The sequence below is a fragment of the Pinus tabuliformis genome, chromosome 4_2 (genome assembly GCF_031772625.1).
Source record: "Pinus tabuliformis cultivar Carrire ecotype Pingquan chromosome 4_2, CPIR1, whole genome shotgun sequence".
Lineage (NCBI taxonomy): Eukaryota > Viridiplantae > Streptophyta > Pinopsida > Pinales > Pinaceae > Pinus > Pinus tabuliformis.
The window spans coordinates 503,554,276-503,575,374 of record NC_142304.1 but is presented as its reverse complement, the minus strand read 5'-3'; the positions used below and the strand labels follow the sequence as shown (position 1 = coordinate 503,575,374).

The 21,099-nt window shown below is 32.6% G+C and overlaps 1 protein-coding gene across 1 annotated transcript; it reads left to right on the top strand.

Moving 5' to 3' along the window:
• Nucleotides 1-8,037: 8,037 nt before the first annotated feature.
• Nucleotides 8,038-8,811, top strand: LOC149170202 (protein SENSITIVITY TO RED LIGHT REDUCED 1-like). Its single transcript, XM_089425476.1, has one exon. The coding sequence runs from the start codon at nucleotides 8,038-8,040 to the stop codon at nucleotides 8,809-8,811; it is 774 nt and encodes a 257-aa protein (XP_089281602.1).
• Nucleotides 8,812-21,099: the final 12,288 nt, after the last annotated feature.

Sequence of the window (21,099 nt, the reverse complement as noted above, 5' to 3'; positions counted from 1 at the left end):
TCAGAGTATCTCATCAAGCGGAAGAACTTACCCGTTGAAGATTCCAAATGGGAGGATGAGAATTTTATACAGAAGCATCTAGAACTACTCAAGAATTGAGGACAATACTTTTTTGAAGGAGAGGGGCATGTTAGGTCACTATAATACTAGTGATTCCCCCATTATTTTCGTTGTATCCCTTATTGCTATTCTTGTGCCCCTATTGTCCCCATATTGTTATTATTGTGCCCCATAGAATTCCTCTATTGTTATTTTTGTGCCTTTATATTATTATTGTTAGGTCAGCTTGGTTATATTGTGACCCCTTAGACTCCTATATATAGAAAGGAGGTTTTGTCATTTGAATCATCCAAGAATTGTTCATTTGTGTAATGTAAAGGAGGTTGCCCCCTCGAAGAGGCTGAGTTTTAAGGCATTGATCTATATTTTCTATCTTGTTGTGAGCTGGTTTCATAACATTACATTACATGTTCATGATGTGTTTGATAGAATGTCTGTCATGGTTTGACCTGGTTAGGTCAAGTTCTTGTCTAACATTTGTATTGATGGCCTTGTCCTGATGTCATTCATTTTTTTTTAAAGTTTCATTAAGTTATGAGAAGAAGTTTGGAGACTAGCCTTGAAAATGTGCCTTAGATCTTGCAATCACAGGCATAGAACTAGGTGAAAAATACTACAGTCGCACCCTTGTAGGATTGTGAATGTGAATGGAAGGTTACAGTCGAATTTAGGCAGTTATGCAAACATCTATGAGTCCAAGACACTTAAAAGGAGGCTTAAATCAGGGCTTGGGCACTTGGAAGGGTGGTTTAGCCTTGGAGTTCCTGTAACACCTAAGGTAAGTCTATAAGGTTTTGGTTGTCTCAATTAAGCTTCCTTAATTTCACCTAGGAGTTTGAATCATATCATAGTAACTCTTAATCACATATTTACCCCAATGGAGTCGTAAACTTGGGTAAGCTTGGGAGGAGGGTGTTACAACGACGTTAGACCATTGATGACCATGCTTGATTTTCGTGTTGAGACAATATTTGTCACAATGTGACATTGTACCATGGTTGATATTATTGATTGTTGTTGACCATGAACGATTTTATAAAACATGGTTGACTATGGTCGACCATGATTGGCGATGGTTAATCATGTTTTACTATGGTCAACCATGAATTGTTGATCATGGTTGGCCATGATTGATCATGGTTGACCATGATTTATATTATAAGCCCAAGGGATTAATACTAAAAACCCAAGGGATTATAAAACCAAGGGAATACTATTAAATCCAAGGATATAATATAAAACCAAGGTATATAAACCCTGAGATAAATATTTTAAACCCTTAAATAAATATGGTTTACCATGGTTGAGCATGGTTTATTTTCATATTGAGACAATATTTGTCACAGTGTGACGTTGAACCATGCTCAACCACGATTGAACCCTTAGTTTAATAAGGGAATAATATAAACCCAAGTTATATAAACCCTAAGATAGATATTATAAAACCTTAAATAAAAATGGTTGACCATGGTTGATTTTCATATTGAGACGATGTTTGTCAGATTTGATGTTGGACCATGCTTGACCGTGCTTTAACATGCAAAATAATATTAAACCCTAGGAATATGAACCCTTAGACTAATAAACCTAAGGGATTGTTTCTCGCATGGTTAGAATAGAGAGGATGAAATTATTTAGGTTTCCACTTTTCCAGGTAAAAGTTTTCTTTCCTTCACAATAAGTATTGTGATCCGATTCCATAGCTCACCCCCCTTTTTTTCTTTGCAGAAGGTTCTTCCCACATATTTTTCCACTGTGCTACATTCTTACCAGGGCGAGGGTTTGAGCAATGTGTCTCTAATCCAAATGTTAATTGTCTTTATTTATTTTTCTGTTTTTCCAATCCCATTTCTATTCCCATTTCTATTCCCATATATATCTATATATCTATATATATATATATATATGTATATGTATATGTATATGTATATGTATATGTATATGTATATGTATATGTATATGTATATGTATATGTATATGTATATGTATATGTATATGTATATGTATATGTATATGTATATGTATATGTATGTATGTATGTATGTATGTATGTATGTATGTATGTATGTAAATATATTTTACTAGCAGTCAAGGGATTCACTCCTGTGATATACCCAAGTCAATTTTTTTCTTTTCGTATATATGTGTGTGTGTACACATGGAGTACATAACTTCATTACCGGTTGCTTAAACATAATTCTAGGGCTTTACTAATTGATTAATTTACATTTATTTTTTCTTAATACAACCAATATATTTGTGTTGCATCATACATTATGGATTAATTATGAATTATATCTCATAACATAAAAAAACAATAGTCATTTACTAAGGGTTAAGATATATGTTAGTTTTTTAGGTAACCAAGACTTTGGTTAGAACTTAAATGTTGTAATATGAGTTAGCTGTGTTGTGTACTAAATTAGGAATGGCTCATTTGATTTTGACTATAGTTAGCATGGTTCGCATGGCTACTTTGAACAATCTAGAATGTCTTTTTCCTTATGCCATCTGGAAACTTTGATCCTTGGTGTTGGGAAGAGATCTATAGTGCTTAAGGTTTGGTGATAGTTCAATGGTGCAGGAAACATGGAGGAAGTTAGAGGGTAACTACCCTCTCCTCCCATGGATGCGCAAGGCTCATTTTCTTGTATCACTGCTCTAGAAATTCCACTATGAGCATGGATTAGGGTTTACAGTTTCATGCTCAGATACAACCTGTAATAGATTGGTTCTTCCTCGCTATGGATTAATGGCCTATCCTATGATTTTGGAGATGAATTACATTAGGATTTCATCTCTATTTTCAACGGTAAGGTTTCAATGACCATTCTTCTTTTATTTTAGAAAAATTTCCATTACTTGTGCTATTGTCTTCCTCACTATGGAATATTTTCCACATTTGTATCATTGCAGGAATTTTTGGATGTCAATCCTTCAGAACGGTGTTGAAACAGGGTCAGATTTGTATAACAGTGGGTACTTTCACAAGGCCCTTCAATGTGCACAATAGTGTTCTTTTAATACTTCACTAAGTGACAAATAATTCTACATTTCATCAGAGATTCATGGGTTCCTTCTTCGATGCATTACTTCGTTCAGGTAGAATATTTGCTTATCTATTTCCCTTATGGAAAATACTTCCCATTTCTTGAAAATTAAATGTGCTTTATACTATTTTTTGAAACTATGTTACTTGTAGGTACCCCTTTTTTCCTTCGAGTTCACAACTCTATGTCTACTTTTTCTACTCTTCAAATTGGCCATAACATTTATTCTCCACCAGTGTTTCCAAGTAAGGGTTTTCTAGCTATTCCTTTCAAGTCATTTTTTTCATAAAGGGCTTCTTTCAAAAGCAATGCTCTCTGACATGCATTTATCTTTCAAGATCCTCTGAGACAAAATTAGAATTATTCTTGTTCAAGGTCCTAATAACTATTGACCAAAATTTTTTTATTTGTCTTTGAAAACTAGAAATCATCAGTGGGGTTAGGGTATACACCCTTCAGAGGGAAACCCTTGTTCCCTTCTCTTGGCATTAATAAATTCTTTTATGTTTTATTCATTTTGATGTTGACTACAAAGACGTGACTCTTTGATGAGCAGTTTCACCTACAGGTGGTACACTGATTACAATTTTCATGTGACGTGTATATATAAATATATATTTGTGGTTCCTACAGGCAAGGCGTGATTTTTTTTAACTATAATTTACTGTCATTACACTTCATTTCTTGGATTGTCATCTCTATGAGATCATATGTATTTATTTTTTAAACTCCTATAAATTGTTTAGATAAAGGACTTGTTTCAATACTTATCTAAAACGTTCCTACATATGTTTTCCAATTCATATGGTGAACATATTATCCATTTTATGCTTCTTTAGTTGTTTATGTTATCATTACACAGGTACTAGTGTGCAATCGTGCCAGATCTATTTTTTTTAAAGAAAACTTATCACTTTAGTGGAATTACAAACAACCTTTACAATTATGTTCCAATTTGGTTAGTCAAGATGATACAGGATTGTCCCTAGGTTGTTGGTTCCTGACTCTGCTTAGGGACTAACCCAAACCCTCATTAATACTTATCTCTACTGTCATTTTATTCCATACATTCAGTCTTTTTTGTTATGGGTCTAAGATTCCAAAAAGAATAAGACATTTTTGCAACTAGAATGATACACCTCGAATCCCAACACAAGGGTTTCTTTTTTTTTTTTCTTTTCTTTTACAACACACAAATTTCACCAAAAATAGGGTATTTACCATTGAATCATTCTTCACAACTTTTAGTCTTGAGATGGAGAAAATAACCCTCTTTTTGCAAAATAATTCAATGGATAGTAATGGAACACACTTACTTAATATTTATCTGCATTTATTCTATGGTCAACCACAAAGCTATGGGGAAATGAATTTTCCTCCCAACCTACGAGAACTAGTAACACCACTGATTCTCCCTCGGAGCCAATTCCATATTGAAACACTATTCAGACTTGAAAATTTCACCCTAAGACCACTTGGTCCCAACTAACTTCAATTTAAGGCTTCTTAGGATAAGTTCCACTAGCCAACTAACTATAGAACTCTTAACAATGCATCGTCATGTTACCTCTACAACATCCTATCAGAGGTTCGAATACAGTCTAGTATCCTTCTTCCCTTATTGCCTTGGGATCCTCCTACCCTCTTAGCCCTTTCTTTTATTTTTTGATTTTTTGTCTCCAGGGAAGAGGTTGGGTAGGAAACTACCTTGGCCCTAATTGTCTTCAACTATTTATGATTATGAAATTCACTTTCACTTTGGTTTTCCCATAGCTTTGTAGCTAACCCATTTCATTAAAAAAAAAAAATCTCTTCTAAATAAACTTAAACATTCACTTTTAAAATCCGTTTAATTAGTTTTTATTTTTTTCGTAGGATTGTGAAAAAACTCTTATGTTACTTGTTGGCTACTATGTGATTTTTCCTACACAGAAGGATGAACGTTATATGACTCTGTTTTTGTATAAAAATAATACAGTCATAAATAATTTTTTTATTTTTTGTGATTTGGGTTAAGGGTTGCCCCCATTTGATAAAAATGGGGTTCATTTGATCCATACATCTGCATGTGATACATGGACATGTTTTCTTTTTCAATGTATTCTTTGATTATTTAAATTATGAGAACAGTTGCAACTATTTCCCTCTTTCTTCCTATATTGTTAAATATCAAACCCTAATTAGCAAGTTAGTGCATTTTTATTTAAAAGACTTCTCTGTGAATTTTTTTGAAATATTCTTTAAATATTTAAAAGTTTGGATCTACGTAACTTTAATAATGTTATTGATATGGGTATTTGATAAGTTTTCTTGTTATTCAGTCTTCCCTTTTTAACCATAAAAATTAAACAAAGGCAAAGATCCTATACTCGACTATTACATACTAGAAACATTTTATTTACTTCCTGTTGCGACAACTCTGCTTGGAAATGTATTATTTGTTTACATTTATATATAAATGTTATTCTTTCGATTTTTGGAAGGAGGAAATAAAATAGTAGTTCATAGTTTCCTGACAATATTGACTTACCAACTCTCATAGAGTACCATTATCCATTGCAGGGTACTTTTTTGTGTGTTGTACTTGATCTGCTTCGAAATAAAGAAATTGTTTACGTTTCATTCATTAGATTATGGATACTATGAGCCTGTATTGGGTTTACTTACGAACCTTTCACAGTACCTTGAGGGACTGATACCAACACGGGTAATCTTCCTCCGCCTGGAATCTAACCCTATTCTAATATATTTTTTGTTTTCCTACATTCATCTACCACCTACAAATTGATATAACCCTATTAAAAACTCAACTTCTTTTAATTGTAGCGTTCAACTATAGACTTGAGTACATGTGATTTTATGTATTATCCTCTAGTTCACACTAGGACAAATCAATTTTTTCAGCTCAAGATATCTTACCAACATTCTTTTCTAGATTCTTGGAATTCTTACTTCTGAAAGCACCCAGATCACAGTATAAATCCCACCGGGCCCAACCTTCAAAAACAACACTGCTAAAAAGCATCCAAAAACATGGAATTCAATGACCAATTATCAATATCATGAAATTGATTCAATTTCCTCTAATAGAAACATTACATGCTACAAGGGAAACTGACCATGTTTCCAATCTATCCTGTTGAATCATTTAACCCTTTTGATCTCCTGAAGTTCCAACCCTTTTGATTTCTTGAAATGCCATGATATGAGTTGCAAGAGCCATTTTCCCACCATTTTAGACCATCCAATTTAATAATTTTTTTCATTTTTATTAAATAATTTCTTTTATTAGAAAAATATTTTATTAAATTGTTTGCTTTTAAATCATTTTTTATTAAATAGTTTTTTTTTCTTTTGTCTTTCTTGAATAGTTATTAAAACGGTTTTGTTTTTTTAATAGTTTATTAAAATAGTTATCTAATAAAAAACTATTTATCAGTTTAATTGTTTATTAAAATAGTTATATATATATATATATATATATATGTATGGGGTTTTTTATTTAAATATTTTTTAAATATTTTTTTTCATTTATATTTTTTTATTTAATTTAAATACTTAAACAACTATATACAAAAACTATTTATAAAAATTATAATACTTTAATTATTTAATTATAAAATAATTTAAATATAATCCAGTGCATTATATGGATTTTATATATAATATTAATAAAAAATAGGATTTTTTTATAGAGAGAAAAATAAAATAATTTAAATGTAAGTTAGTTCATTCATAATATGGATTCTATATATAATTGTAAAAAATATTAATGAAAAAATCGATGGTAAAAAATAAATAATATGAATTATAAAATAAATATTTCAATGTTCATATTATGTAAAAGATTTTAATATTATATATAGAGAGAAAGAATAAGTCTTCTTATTCCATTAATAAGTTTTTTTCATTTAAGGGATGATAACTATTTAAAAAAGTGAAAGTGAGAGTAAAAAAAATTATATATATATTATATAAAATAAGTGAAAATTAAAAGAAATATGATAATTAAAACATTGAAACTAGCATAAATTTATCTTAACTCCACATCTATTAAGTGTTGAGAGGATTCGAATCTCTAGAAGTGTAGATATTAATTTGAAAATATGTTTGCATCTTAAGATATTTCATCCATTTAGGCACTTGATAAATGTAGAGTTAAGATGGATTTTTTTTAGAAATATAAAATATATAAAAAAAACTTTAATATGTATTATAAATTAATATCTATAAATATTAATAAAATATTCATTTAATTAATATATATATATATATATATATATATAATTATAATTTTATTATTTAAAATATATAAATAAATTTATAAACCCCAAAATTCAATTTTATAATTCCAATTTATACTAGCCTCATTTCAATAAAAATTAATTAAAAAAAAAATAAAAATAAAAAACCAGAAATAACTCAACATAGAAGATTTACACTGCAGCGTAACAAAAAAACAAAAATAATAGTAAATCACATAGTAAACAGATACCACAAATAACTAAACCTAGAAGACTTAGACTACGGCAGAACTAAAATAATAATAAATGATAGAAAAAAACGAGAGTTCATGAACGAGGAGTATGGAAAGGTGGATCCCAGCCTACCAATGTCGTCCCATTAACTCGAAAACTAGCTCTTCAAAACATACAGTAACATCTAAATAAAAAATTACATACCAGACAAAGTAACCTGCAGTGAACGGAGACACTACGGTCCTCGTCAAGTCTGTCAGATGATATATAAATACATGGAGCTAAAAGGTATTTTCTGACATATAAATTGACTCCTCATGTTTTATTATTTTATTCTTTTGCTTATCCATTTTGTCATTGCTTACTTGGGATGGGGAATAATATATAATTTCTCAGCTAATTCATTAGAGAACATCTCAGAAGCCAAGCAGAACCCCAGACCAGAATTAATGGAGGTTGAAACTTACGACATAGTTGAGGAAAGTGATGAAAAAGTTGAGGAATTAATCAGGGAAGTACGATTGGCTCAAGAAAAGTTGGAGAAATCTTTGTTTTATGCAGAATTTGTGAAACAAATGCGAGACCCAGAAATAGTGGTACTAATAGAGAGGGTAATAGGGAGAGGGTCTGGTAATTCAAAACTACAAATGGTTCTGTATGGCCTTGGAAAGATTGAGCCTGTGGACGGTATGAGTATGGAGGGTAGACACATGCAATTAGCGTTTGCCATTTTATTACGAGATAGATTCGAATGGGTGAGTGATATTGTGGTGTACGATCCAGTCCTCTGTGAGGTGGAGCGAAGGGCTATAAATGCCTTGGACTGCACTTGTCTCTCTTTTAATGAAAACGCAAGACGTACAGTGGAGAGACCCACTCTATTCTTCATGCCTCGCTGCCCCTTCTTTTTATATGACAATGTATTGGATGCAAACTGGATTCCTGCCAACTTGAATAAGATTATTATAGTGGGTAATAGTTTTAAGGAGTATACCCAAGATTTGTTGTGCAATGCTACAACAAAAATAAATGTAGTTGCAGAAGCTGATCGTCTGTTACGTGAAATACCGCTGCCCCCAACATCTGCTACAAATATTGTGCAGGACGGCTCAACTTCACCGGAAAAACGACGTGGTCGTTCTATTTATCCTGATCCAGTATATAGGGGAGCATTTAATAGTTTAAGTTGGCATTTCTTTGATGTTAACCATTTCATATTTTAAGCTGCCGTTTCATTTTGGCTGAAACGATTTCCCCACATAAAGCTTGAGCTATGAATTATCCTCCTCTGCTCTGAAAATGGCAGCTGGTGTTAAACACACGATTACTGTACAATAAACCTATTTATGGTTGTTATATTCCTAATGTCAAAAAACCTTTTTCTATACGTTAGCTTCATATTGCTTAGTTTTCTAAAAGACTGTAGTGCTCCATTGTATTTTGCTTTCAACCTTTTAATCTATATAGTTAATTTAAATGGTTGTTTTTAACATAATATTAAATGATAAACATGCCAGCATTTGGTTTTAGGTTTAGAATTATGATTAAATATTTGGAAATTTAAAATTTGTGGATTAATTTAGCAGGGCAATATTTGGTTTTAGGTTTAGAATTATGATTAAATATTGGGCAATTTAAAAATTTGTTGATAATTTAATTTGCTTTTAAGGATGGTGTTGCGTTAACGCATAATTATGTATCATAATTAGTTATAATTATTTATCGCATGTTTTCTTTCTATAGTAATGGTTATTTTTTTAGAAAAAAGGGAGTTAAATAAATATGTTTTTTTTGGACATAGTGTTATATTATAGTTGAAGTTTATATTAGATTATATGAGGTGTTAATATAAAGTACATGCATCTATTTGAAATAGCTTTATTTAGAATTATAAGGAATAATTTTTTTGGGATGATATTTAGGTTGAAATATTTTTGTTTTTTTTTGGTGTAATTTAAAATTATTTTTTATTGGGTAAGATTTAATCTTTCTCAATCATAATGAAATAAAATTACTTATGGCACACAAATATTTGGTTGTTTTATTCTACATACATTATGAATGCCATGTGTAATTCTATATGTGCTTAATGTGGAGTTCCTATGTGTCTTTCTTAAAATAAAAATAAAAATTTTCTTTAAATATAAAAATAATGTTAGATATAATAAAAAAAATGAATTAGTTTTAATTAAAAGTATTATTAAATATCAATAATCCGAACTTCATTATGTTCATTCAATTTTTTGTTGATTTGCAAATGAATGTGATAAAAATATTACAATTACTCTCCATGATAAATAAAATATCTCAATGTTTTTTTAAAATGAAATAAAGTAATTAAAAGTTTAAAAAAAAAGTGAATGAGATGTTTAATCGTTATACTTCTAAAAAATATTTTAAGATAGAATTTAAATAAAATATTTGATCCATATTAATTAATTTATGTACATAATAACTTTATCTATATATACAAATAAAATGTTTAAAGAGAATATTTTAATCTTGTATTTAATAAAATATTCATTGTCCAAACAAAAAGGTAATTGAAAGTTAAATTCAATAGGAAAATCAATACCTATATTAACTTTGCATTCTAAAGAAAATTTACACGTGAAGAGATTCTATCTGTCTTAGTGCATACAAGATTCATGTTTCAAATTCTTCACTTTTACATACTATTAATACAACCACATTAAAAATATTAATGCAGTTGATAAGGCTTTATAAATATAACAAAAAAACTATTGCAACATAAAGAATGCCTTAGCGATGTCGACATTTACCTGATTAACCATGTATAAAATGGTTATGGGCCAACTTAACTTGAGAAAAAAAAGGAAGTACACATCTTATTGTAAAATGGACCATTTTGCTAAATAAAATTTGTTATGTATTAATTTCCCCATCTAACTAGAATATGGACTTATTAGAATTACAATAATCTCAAATCCCTAGGAAATTGGTGGCCAAGGAGTCGTTGATGAGCATTAAGACTAACCATATGATGAGCATATTCCCTTGACAATCAATCTAAGCCATCAATTAAAAAAAAAAAAAACTCAATAGGTCCTCGTCCACCTTACCTTGAAATAAGAAGCCTTCGGCAATTAACAAGTTATTAAAAAAAAAGTTCCTTACATAAATTTCAAAATGGTTCAACTTCCTAATTATCTTTTAATTGGTAAATTAATTATAATAAATGTCATTAATTATAATTAATTGGTAAAATAATGTTGGATATAATAAAAAACAAAAACAAATTAGTTTTAATTAAAAGTATTATTAAATATCAATAATCCAAACTTCATTATGGTCATTCAATTTGTTGATGATTTTACAAACCAATATGATAAAAATATTTCACTTACTCTCAGTGATAAATAAAATATTTCAATGTTTCATATTAAGTTTAAAAGGAAATAAAGTAATTAAAAGTAAAAAAAGAAAAGAAAAGTGAGAATAAGATGTTTAATCTCATACTTTTAGAAAATATTTTAAGATAAAATTTAAATAAAATATTTGAAGATCTATATTAATTAATTTATATAGATATTAACTTTGTCTATATCTATATATATATATAAATAAAATTTTGAAATAAAATATTTTAATATTATATATAATAAAATATTCGATATCCAAATAAAATAGTAATTGAAAATTAAATAAAATAAAAAAATCAATACCTATATTAATTTTGCATTCCAAAGAAAATTTACACAAACAAATTTTATCCATCCATCTTAGTGCAGGCTAAATTCATGTTTAAAAATGATAAAGGTAAAATTCTTCACTTTTACATATTAAAATTAAATTCTTCCGCTTTACATACTAATAACAAGTCTTTTAAACAAAAGGAAGTTCCTCACATAAATTTTAAAATGCTTCAACTCTCCAATTATCTTTTAATTAAAAAACTTATTATAATAAATATCTTTAATTTTTAAAATAATAATTAACTATATAAATCATCCTTTTATGAATTCTGAGTTGTATACAGTGATATTACAGGTCAAGTAAATTTGAAAACTCTTACTTTTATTCATATCTTTCTTTCAAGTAGTCGAGAAGCTATAATATAATATAATATAATATAATATAATATAATATAATATATATATATATATATATATATATATATATATATATATATAATCACCACCATTGTAGGTTAGTAGCCCTTTTCGCTGTTTTGTAATGGTATATTCTTCAATATATGAAACACTATGCATTTCATGCGAGAAAAAAAACATATACGATGTATATTAATTTATAGAATCATTAATATTGAAATAACAAGTTTCCATTGATTTGTAATAGATATATTTTGGGGTTTCTTTTATTCTTGATTTATTGGATTAAAATAAGGTTGAGATGTTTATATATATATATATTAAATTGATAAAAATAAATAAAAAAATATATTTTTAAGGGTTTTTTTATTGCCAAGTTTTATATTATTTTGATTTATAGCATGTAGTATTTCATTTTTGGTGGAAAGGAAACTTCTTATTAGTGTGTTATTATTTTTTTAGGGTTTTTTTATTTTTAATTGATGATACTCAAATTTTAAATAAATTTAAAAAAATATTTCAGTTTTTTTATTCATCAAATAAATGATCCATTCTAGAAAAATATTGATATTTTATTATTTTTTTGATTAATTATTGATAACCAATACAAAATATATGTGAACCAACTTTCTTATTCACAAATATAACTTGACATTCCACCCATAGTGATATATATGGAAAATATATCCAAATACATGATATCCTTCGATTGCAAATGTAATTATTGTAAATTTGGAGTTATAACGTTATAAGGAGTTTTTGCAATTGGTTACATTCCTTATATAAGTTGAATAGTGAACTCCAAGCCTCTATTAGGTGGCAATCCTAGTAATTCTTTCAAGAACATGTGAGAATTTCAATAACAAAACATGGTTTTCCATAGTTAATGTATCCTCTTTCTTGATCATCATTTTTACAACATACAATTCCTTATGTTTCTCCTTAATTATAATATTAAAATGAATCCTAATGAAAATCGCCTATTAATTACCACTAGAACTCTCTAGCTAATCCATATCTATTATTACATCAAAGGTTATAAAAATATCTAAATAGAATAAGTCAAGATGACATATATGTGAAGCGAAACTAAGCTTAAAACTTCAAGAAGATATTTTCCATATGTGACATTACACATTACAAGTTTGAATACATGTAGTAGTTGATGGATTCCATGAAAAGTGAAAGAGGGGATATTACCACCACTTATTATAGTGAAACCTCACTCTTAACACTTGTGCAAGAGGTTACTATGCTTTGCAACTACTTCCACCTTGGAAGCTAATCTACCTAAGGTTCATGGATTTTATCCCTGCAACCCTCTTTCCATCATCCCTTATCAATTAGATTTCTCCCTTAAGGCATCTTGCTAAGTTCTTCTTACAGAACGGTGCCAATGGCGGAAGGTGATCCAGGTGGATATTGGTGGCCACCCACCTATTCCACTTGGACCCCCAATACTACCTCTTTCAGTTTTTCAGTTTCCTTAATTGTAGCATAGTTTACACTTTTTGGCAGTTTTTTGGGTCGTGAACTTCCGGAGTCATTTTGAGGCCCTAAACAATATCTTTAGGGAAAACGGAGAAAATAAAAACGTCCCAATCTAGCATATTAGTTTTCTTTTGGCCTTCTCTCCGAGATCTTCAAATCAAGGTATTATGATAGCCAAATGGAGATCGTATGCCAAAGTTACAACCCCGGGAAATTGATGTACCAATTTACCAAAATGGGGCCACAGTTTTGGCGCTTCATCTCCTAGGGTTAGTTTCTTTGGTGTTTAGGGTTTTCCATTGTTTGTAAATAATAAATTAGATTTTGAGCCTCATTGTAACAAAGTTCAAAGGCATGTAGTTGACGCGTCTCCTCTCAGAGATAAGCTACCATCGCCCGAGCTATCTTATTTCCATTCTATTTGTAAGCATAGTTTAGTATTTTTCTATTAATGAAATGAAGTGTTTTTTTGTTGCATCTCTATATTTATGATTATATCTATAAGCTGTTGCATTCCTGTTTAAGTTCGGATCAAATGGTATCAAAGGGGTCTGCTCTTTCTCTATTTTTCTTTGCATATACCCAACGAAGTCAGGGTATAAGGAGTTAGGGCTTGATCTGGTTGAACCGTTATAAGATCAACCTCGCAAAACCCAATGACCTCCCATGGTGGAAGAAAACAAAGACAAGAGGGCAGAAGATCCTTTCAAAATGTTGGTCGAGGAAGCCCTCGAGCGACAAAGGGATGCGATGATGGATAACTTTGCCCAGATCCTTCAAAAACTACCCCTAGGTGATGCATCTTACTCCAGCAGCCAGTCCGGAGACACCACTCCTTATAAGGTACAAGTTAGCTTCGATATTCCCATATTTGAAGGCCTGCTAGATACATACGCCATAGATAAATGGCTAAATTTATTGGAAGGATATTTTTCAGTTCATGACTTTTCCAATCGGGAAAATATTACTTTTGCACTTCTCAAAGTCGCCCCACACGTCAAGGACTAGTGGGAAACCTACCATGAACAAAAGGATGAAAGTGAACCCTCGTTATTTTTAGCCACACCCACTTGGGATTCTTTCCGAGACGCCATCAAGGAACAATATTACCTTTTCTGGAGCTGTGAAGATAAATACATAAATTTGACCACGCTATGGCAATGAAGGGACCAAGATGTGTCGGAGTTCACAAATATTTTCCATACCCTTCGCACGAAGTTGGGTATCAAGGATATTGAGTGGCATTTGGTGCTCAAGTACCGTGACTGTCTACACAAGTACATCTAGGATGAGATGGAGTTCCTAGACATTTCCTTGCTCAGCACAGCGTACCTGTACGATGTTAAGATTGAGTAGAAGTTTAAACAGAAGAAGCAGGACTTTGGATCTGCGAATCAAAAGTAAGGAAAATGCGCCCCCAAACCACAGAACAAAGGACCAAGCCAAGGGCGGACTACCTAGGACAACCCGTCGAAGTCGCAAGCAAAGAACAACACCATGAAGACAAAGAAGGACACAAGAAAATGTTGTGAGTTCCATAAGAGCTCCATTCACAATACAAGTGAGTGTCATGCCAAGCAATGACTGATGGCTAAGCTGAAGGCTTCTGAATCAGACGCATGATCCAAATTAGATTGTGAACCCGATAAGGGAATTGACAAAAGGAAGCAGATCATGGATGTGGAGCCCAATGCCACCATGGCCACCAGCAAGATCTAGAAGATTGAGCCTAAAGATCCATAGGAGGGAAACACCTCTTCCACTCATAGATGTGGGTGAAGGGTTCTTCGATGCAGTTCATTGTCGACATCGGGAGCCAAAAGAACCTCATTTCAACAGAGGTTGTGAGGCGACTGGGCCTAAATACTATTGCACATGCACATCCATACACCATCAAGTGGCTTCACCAAGGATGAGATCTTCGCGTCAGCCAGGAGTGCCACCTCCCCTACAATATCAAAACCTTCACGGATGAGTTACTGTGTGATGTTTCTCCTCTTGAAGTTTGTGATGTATTATTAGGACAACCATGCTTGTGGAAGCGACATGTTGTATATCAGTGTAAACCTTGCTCTGTGATTATTACCTTCGCCAACAAGTTGTACAAGATACTAGCGATAGCCCCATCTACTGCCATCTCTTTCATCACCGCAAAGAAATGCAGTAAGATCATTTCCCACACCAGGAAATTTGTTTTCCTTATTATTCTCCTTCAGGGCAAGAAGAAGGTTATGGCCATGACTTCGAGGCAGGGCTCCTCTACACAGCAACAACAACAAATGGACAAGGTTGTGGAGGAGTACAGGTATATTTTGGCCTCACCTACAGGAGTACCTCTGCACTGTCAAGTTAAGCACTCCATTGATTTGACCCCAGGAACACCGCTGCCCAATGGGTCAATCTATCAATGCTTTGTTCTAGAGAACAATGAGATTAGGATGTAGATTTAGAAACTATTGCAAGAAGGGCACATCAGGCCAAGCTCGTCACCCCATGGGAGCCCTATTGTATTAGTATAGAAGAAGGATGGGACCTGGAGGCTCTGTATTGACTACCGGATGTTGAACAAGATCACTGTCCAAAATAGGTACCCAATCATGTGGATTGAACTTCTTGACCAACTCAAGGGGGCCAAATATTTCAGCAAGATTGAATTGAATTTAGGTTACCACCAAGTGCCCATCGAACCCTGTGATGTGTGGAAGATTGCCTTCAAATCCAAGGAGGGCCTTTTCGAATGGTTGTTATGCCATTCGGATTGACGAATACCCCTACAACGTTCATGAGACTGGTGGACGACATCTTGCAACCATTCACTAATGCATTCATGTGGTGTATTTAGATGACATCTTGATCTTCAGCCAGAGTTGGGATGAGCACCTCCACCATATTCGATAGGAGAAATTCACCTTTGGCCGGATCGAGGTTCAATATCTAGGGTACATAATTGATGAGAAGGGTGTACATGTGGACCCATCCAAGATACAAGTCACTCGGGATTAGACAACCCCATCCACTCTAACAGAGCTTTGCATCTTTTTGGGTCTTGCCAACTTCTATCATAGGTTCATGATGGGGTTCTCTCATATCACTTGGCCTTTAAGTCAAATAACCAAGGGTTTGAAACGCAACATCAAGCGTTCTCTGAGTTGAAGAATCACCTTTTTTTTGTACTAGTGCTCACATTACCTGACCTACAACAACCATTTGATATTGAGCCAGATGCCTCTGATTATGCTATTGGTGCGGTTCTTACTCAACATGAGCATTGAGTGGCTTACCACAGTGAGACACTTCCAGATGTAGTTAGAAAGTAACCCACTTATGACAAAGAAATGTATTCCATTGTGCAAGCTTGCTGTCAATGAAAGCATTACATTCTGGGGAAGGAAATGGTCATTCACATAGATCACCGACATCTACTGTTCATATAGACACAAGGGAAGTTGCAGAATGGTCTCCATCAGAAATTGTCTACCCACCTGCAACAGTTCCATTTAAACATTAAGTATAAGAATGGTAGCACCAATAATGTCATTGATTGCCTTAGCTGACCACCGTTCATGGCATTGATCACTATGCTAGACTTCTGTGGGCATGAGACATTGGGCTGGCCACATATTTCCAAGAGTGATCCAGAATTCAACAGCACATACTAGACACTCCTGGAAGGTAAGCATGTTCCAAATTTTCACCTTCAGGATGCACTGTTATGCCACCTGGGACACATCTATGTTCCTTCAATCGAGCTTGCAAAGATGATTTGGGAGGCACACTACTATCAGGTCACTGGACATTTCAAAGTAGAGAAAATAGTGGTTGCATTGCAGAAGTATTTTTATTGGTCGAATCATCAAGAAGGCTCAATTCCCTCTCAAGCTAGCTACATCAAACACTAGTTATCTCACGCATTCATATAACCATTCAATAACTTATCAAGCCATAAGAAAGATATATAACAAGAGCACATTATATAATAATAATATTGCATGCTTATAACCAAAATTTGACTGGAATGAATTCAAGACAAACAATCATAAAGTAAACAAAATAACCAATAGTTGCTCATTTATATCAATAAGAAATAACACATAATAACATATGCCTAAATGAAACCTTGTCAAGGACTTCCACAAACCACTCGACCATAGATTGGGTTGAACAAGATCTTTCTTTCAGCCAATCACCCATATGCCATATTGCAAGCATGAATGTGGAATCACATGGGATAAAGTAAAACAAAACTAGGTAGGGAATCCAAAGGCTACACCACATCATCCCCCAACCATAGTGATTTTACCTCAACTGATCTAGAAATCACTAATACCAAAATAAGCTTGGATACCTTCAAATTTCTTCACCATACCCAAAGGAATTTTCCTATCTCCACCCATACATAAAGAGTTCTAGGAGAAACACCATCTCCACCCTCAACCCTTGCAAATTTTCCCGATATCACCTCTACTAGGATCCAAATTTTACAAGCCATCCATACCTTAATCAAGTAGAGAATCCCACTACATCATGGTTATCCAGGAAATGGAAAGGAAAGGTTGAAACCACTATCAATCCACGCAAATCCCATGCCAATGAAAACAAATTAACCAAATAACCAAATGCATGCACCATGCATACAAATACCATTAATGAAATCACACATGAAACCTATTTTTCTCCTGCTATAGCTACTTTTCCAACCTTCTTCTTCAATGTCATGAAATTAGTTTGCTTTCTTCTATCCAAGTGCCTTCTCTCCAAGTCCAAGTGAGAATGCCTCAATGTGAAAGTGAATGTTAGAATGCTCCAATAATGCTCTAAGTGTGTAAGAGTGTAACAAAGAGTAGCTATGATTGCTAAGAGTAACCAAGAGTAGCCAAGAGAGGCATAGAATATCCCCCTCTCCTTTTTTTTCCTATTCCTTTTATTTTTCCTTCAATTTCCTTCATTTTCACTTGCACGGATATTCTTGTCTCTTCATCTTCCCATTCTCCTATTTTCCTTAATTTCTTTAATTAATTTCCATTTATTGGATTTTCCCTTTTCCAACGCCTATGCCAATTTCCATAGCCATTAATAAACCATAAGTGATGCCCACTATAATGTTTATCCCCTCATTCAACTTGGAATATGTGTCCCATGAATTTTTATTAATTTATTTACATGGAAAATCAACCCAGGGCTGCTACAAACCACTCCCCCTTGGGGGAGCATTGTCCTTGGTGTTTTCTGACATTTATGACCATCAAAACATACTGGTTATGGATATTTATAACATAGCTCAATGCAATATTTACAATGACCAATATAATGAAAATATAACCATCATACTAGATATTGGAGCTTTATAACACAACTTGATGTAAAATTTACAATTACAAATTGCTGAAAATTATGACCATCATACTACTTATTGGAGCTTGATAACACAACTCGATGAAATACTTATAACATACTTCTTATTGGAGCTTTATAACATAGTTCATTATAGTATTTAAATTACACATGCATATATAAATGTATATACCAAACACATACACTCAACTGGAAAATAAGGAAGGATACAATGCCCACATTTGATCATCCATCTCCCATGTAGCTTCATTGAGCCCACAATGCTTCCACTACACTTTAAATTGCTCTATGGATCGGTTCTAGAACATGATCTATTTCTGTTGAATATGCATTGTGGCTTTGGCTAGAACTCTACCTCTAGTTCCACTTGCAATGCAAACCAATCAATCTCATGATCATCATCCTCTACATATCTCTTAAGAAATGAAAAATGGAAAACATCATGGAATATGATTGATGGTGGTAGTGCAAGTCTATATGCCACTAGTCCAATCCTCTCAAGGATCTCAAAAGGTCCACAATACCAAGGTGCCAACTTGCCACATGACCTAATCCTCAAGGAGCTCCTTTTAGGATTGATCTGTAAGCACACATGCTCCCAAACTTGAAAATCCTTGAATGCTCTATGCTAATCCACATAACTCTTCTTGTTATGATGTGCTAACTTTAAATTCCTTTTAATAACCTACATCTCATGTTCCATCTCTACCAACATATCCAATCCAATCAACACCCTGTTCACTAGATCACTGCAACTGATAGGAGTATTACAACTCCACCCATAGAGAGCTTCAAATGGACTCATCTTCAAGGATTCCTGATACCCATTGCTATAATAAACATCCACCAGTGTAAGATACTCCTCCCACTTCCACTGGTGATGCATGACGTACATCCTCAACATATCCTCAAGAATCATGTTAACCCTTTCTGTCTACCCATCCATCTACAGATGATAAGCTCTACTAAAATCTAACTATGTCCACGGGCCTACAAACAACTCCTTCGAAAACTTGGAAGTGAACTTGGCATCTATATCTAATATAATCTTCTTGGGAACTCCATGCAACGTCACTATCTTCCTGATGAAGATCTGAGCTTCCTCACTAGTTGAATTAGTAGACTTCACTACAATGAAGTGAGATACCTTGCACAACCTATCAATGAAAACCATGATGGAGTCATGTTGTATCGATGTCCTTGGTAATCTTGTAATGAATTCCATGGAAATGACCTCTCATTTCCATTTTTGGATCATAATAGTTTGTGATAGACCAGTTGGATGCTTGCATTCATATTTCACTTGCTAACAATCAAGCACCTCGAAACAAATTCGACCACCTCTCTCTTCAAAGTTAACCAATAGTAGAATTTTTTAATCCATGTCAAAGTCTTCTAGTATCCTCAGTGTCCTAAATAGGACTTCACATGAAACTCTCTCAAGATAAGCTTCTTCAACTCACTTTGGGTATCTATCACCTAAATTATGCTTTTGTTTCCTTGTCCATTAACCATGTTTACAGGGAACGAAACAATGTTACTAACATGCTTTCTAAAGAGGGCTTTCTCCTAGATCAAGGGCTTTGGAAAGTAATAGAGTTGGGTGGTCCCGCTTCTCATCATTTCTTCTATCATCCTTTTGTGGAGGAACCAGTTCCTAATGATCATGGCTAATCTCACACAACTATGATATTGTTGTACATATTTTATTTTCTGTTGTCAGAAACATTATTATTTTTTCTTTATTTCCTTATTCTATTAGCCATTAGATTATATATTATGGTGCTTCTTGAACATAGTATGAACATATGGATAGTTGTTTCTGTATAAGACATTTTTGTGGACCATTAACTATTGCAGGAAATATTTTTCTATACATTAGGAACTATATGTTATTTTTTCCTCTTGTGGGTTCTAGGTAGATTCCATTGAATGCACACATGAGTGCATATAAAAATGTATTTTTGATGTTTAATATTAATGGAAATACAAGATTAGGGTTTATAATATTGGTTTTTAAAATGTTAGGGGTTATAATATTTGGTTTAATATTAGGTTTGATTATTGTGATATTGGAATGATACAAAAGTATATCCATCGTCACACTATGACAAACATTATCTCAATGCCATGATCAATTTAACAATCATTGTCATATTGTTATGTTACATTGTAATTTATTTGATGTTGCACTCTAACATGAAAAAATGAAGTTTAATTTCAGGATTTATAATATTAATGGAAAAAAATATTGGGTTTATAATATTGGGGTTTAACATTCCAATTGCTACTTGTTACATCTAAAATATTATGCCTAATAGAACCCTATGATCTAGGTGGATATTGGTGGCCATCCACCTATCCCACCTAGACCTCTAGTCAGTTTCATTTGTTTCCTTGTTTTTTTCAAGCGATTACTATTTTTAGCAGTTTTTTAGGTCCTAAACTTTCAAAGCAATTTTGACATCCTAAGTGGTGTTTTTTTTAGGTGTGTTGCAAGCCCATACCGAAAGGAAGGGGCATGCAGAAAATATTTTAGTACTCAGAGAGAAACTTCCAACAAGGTATCATATGTGCCAAACAAAGATAATATGA

Coding starts and splice junctions, on each gene's coding strand:
- LOC149170202 (XM_089425476.1), top strand. CDS start 8,038: ATGGAGGTTGAAACTTACGACATAGTTGAGGAAAGTGATGAAAAAGTT.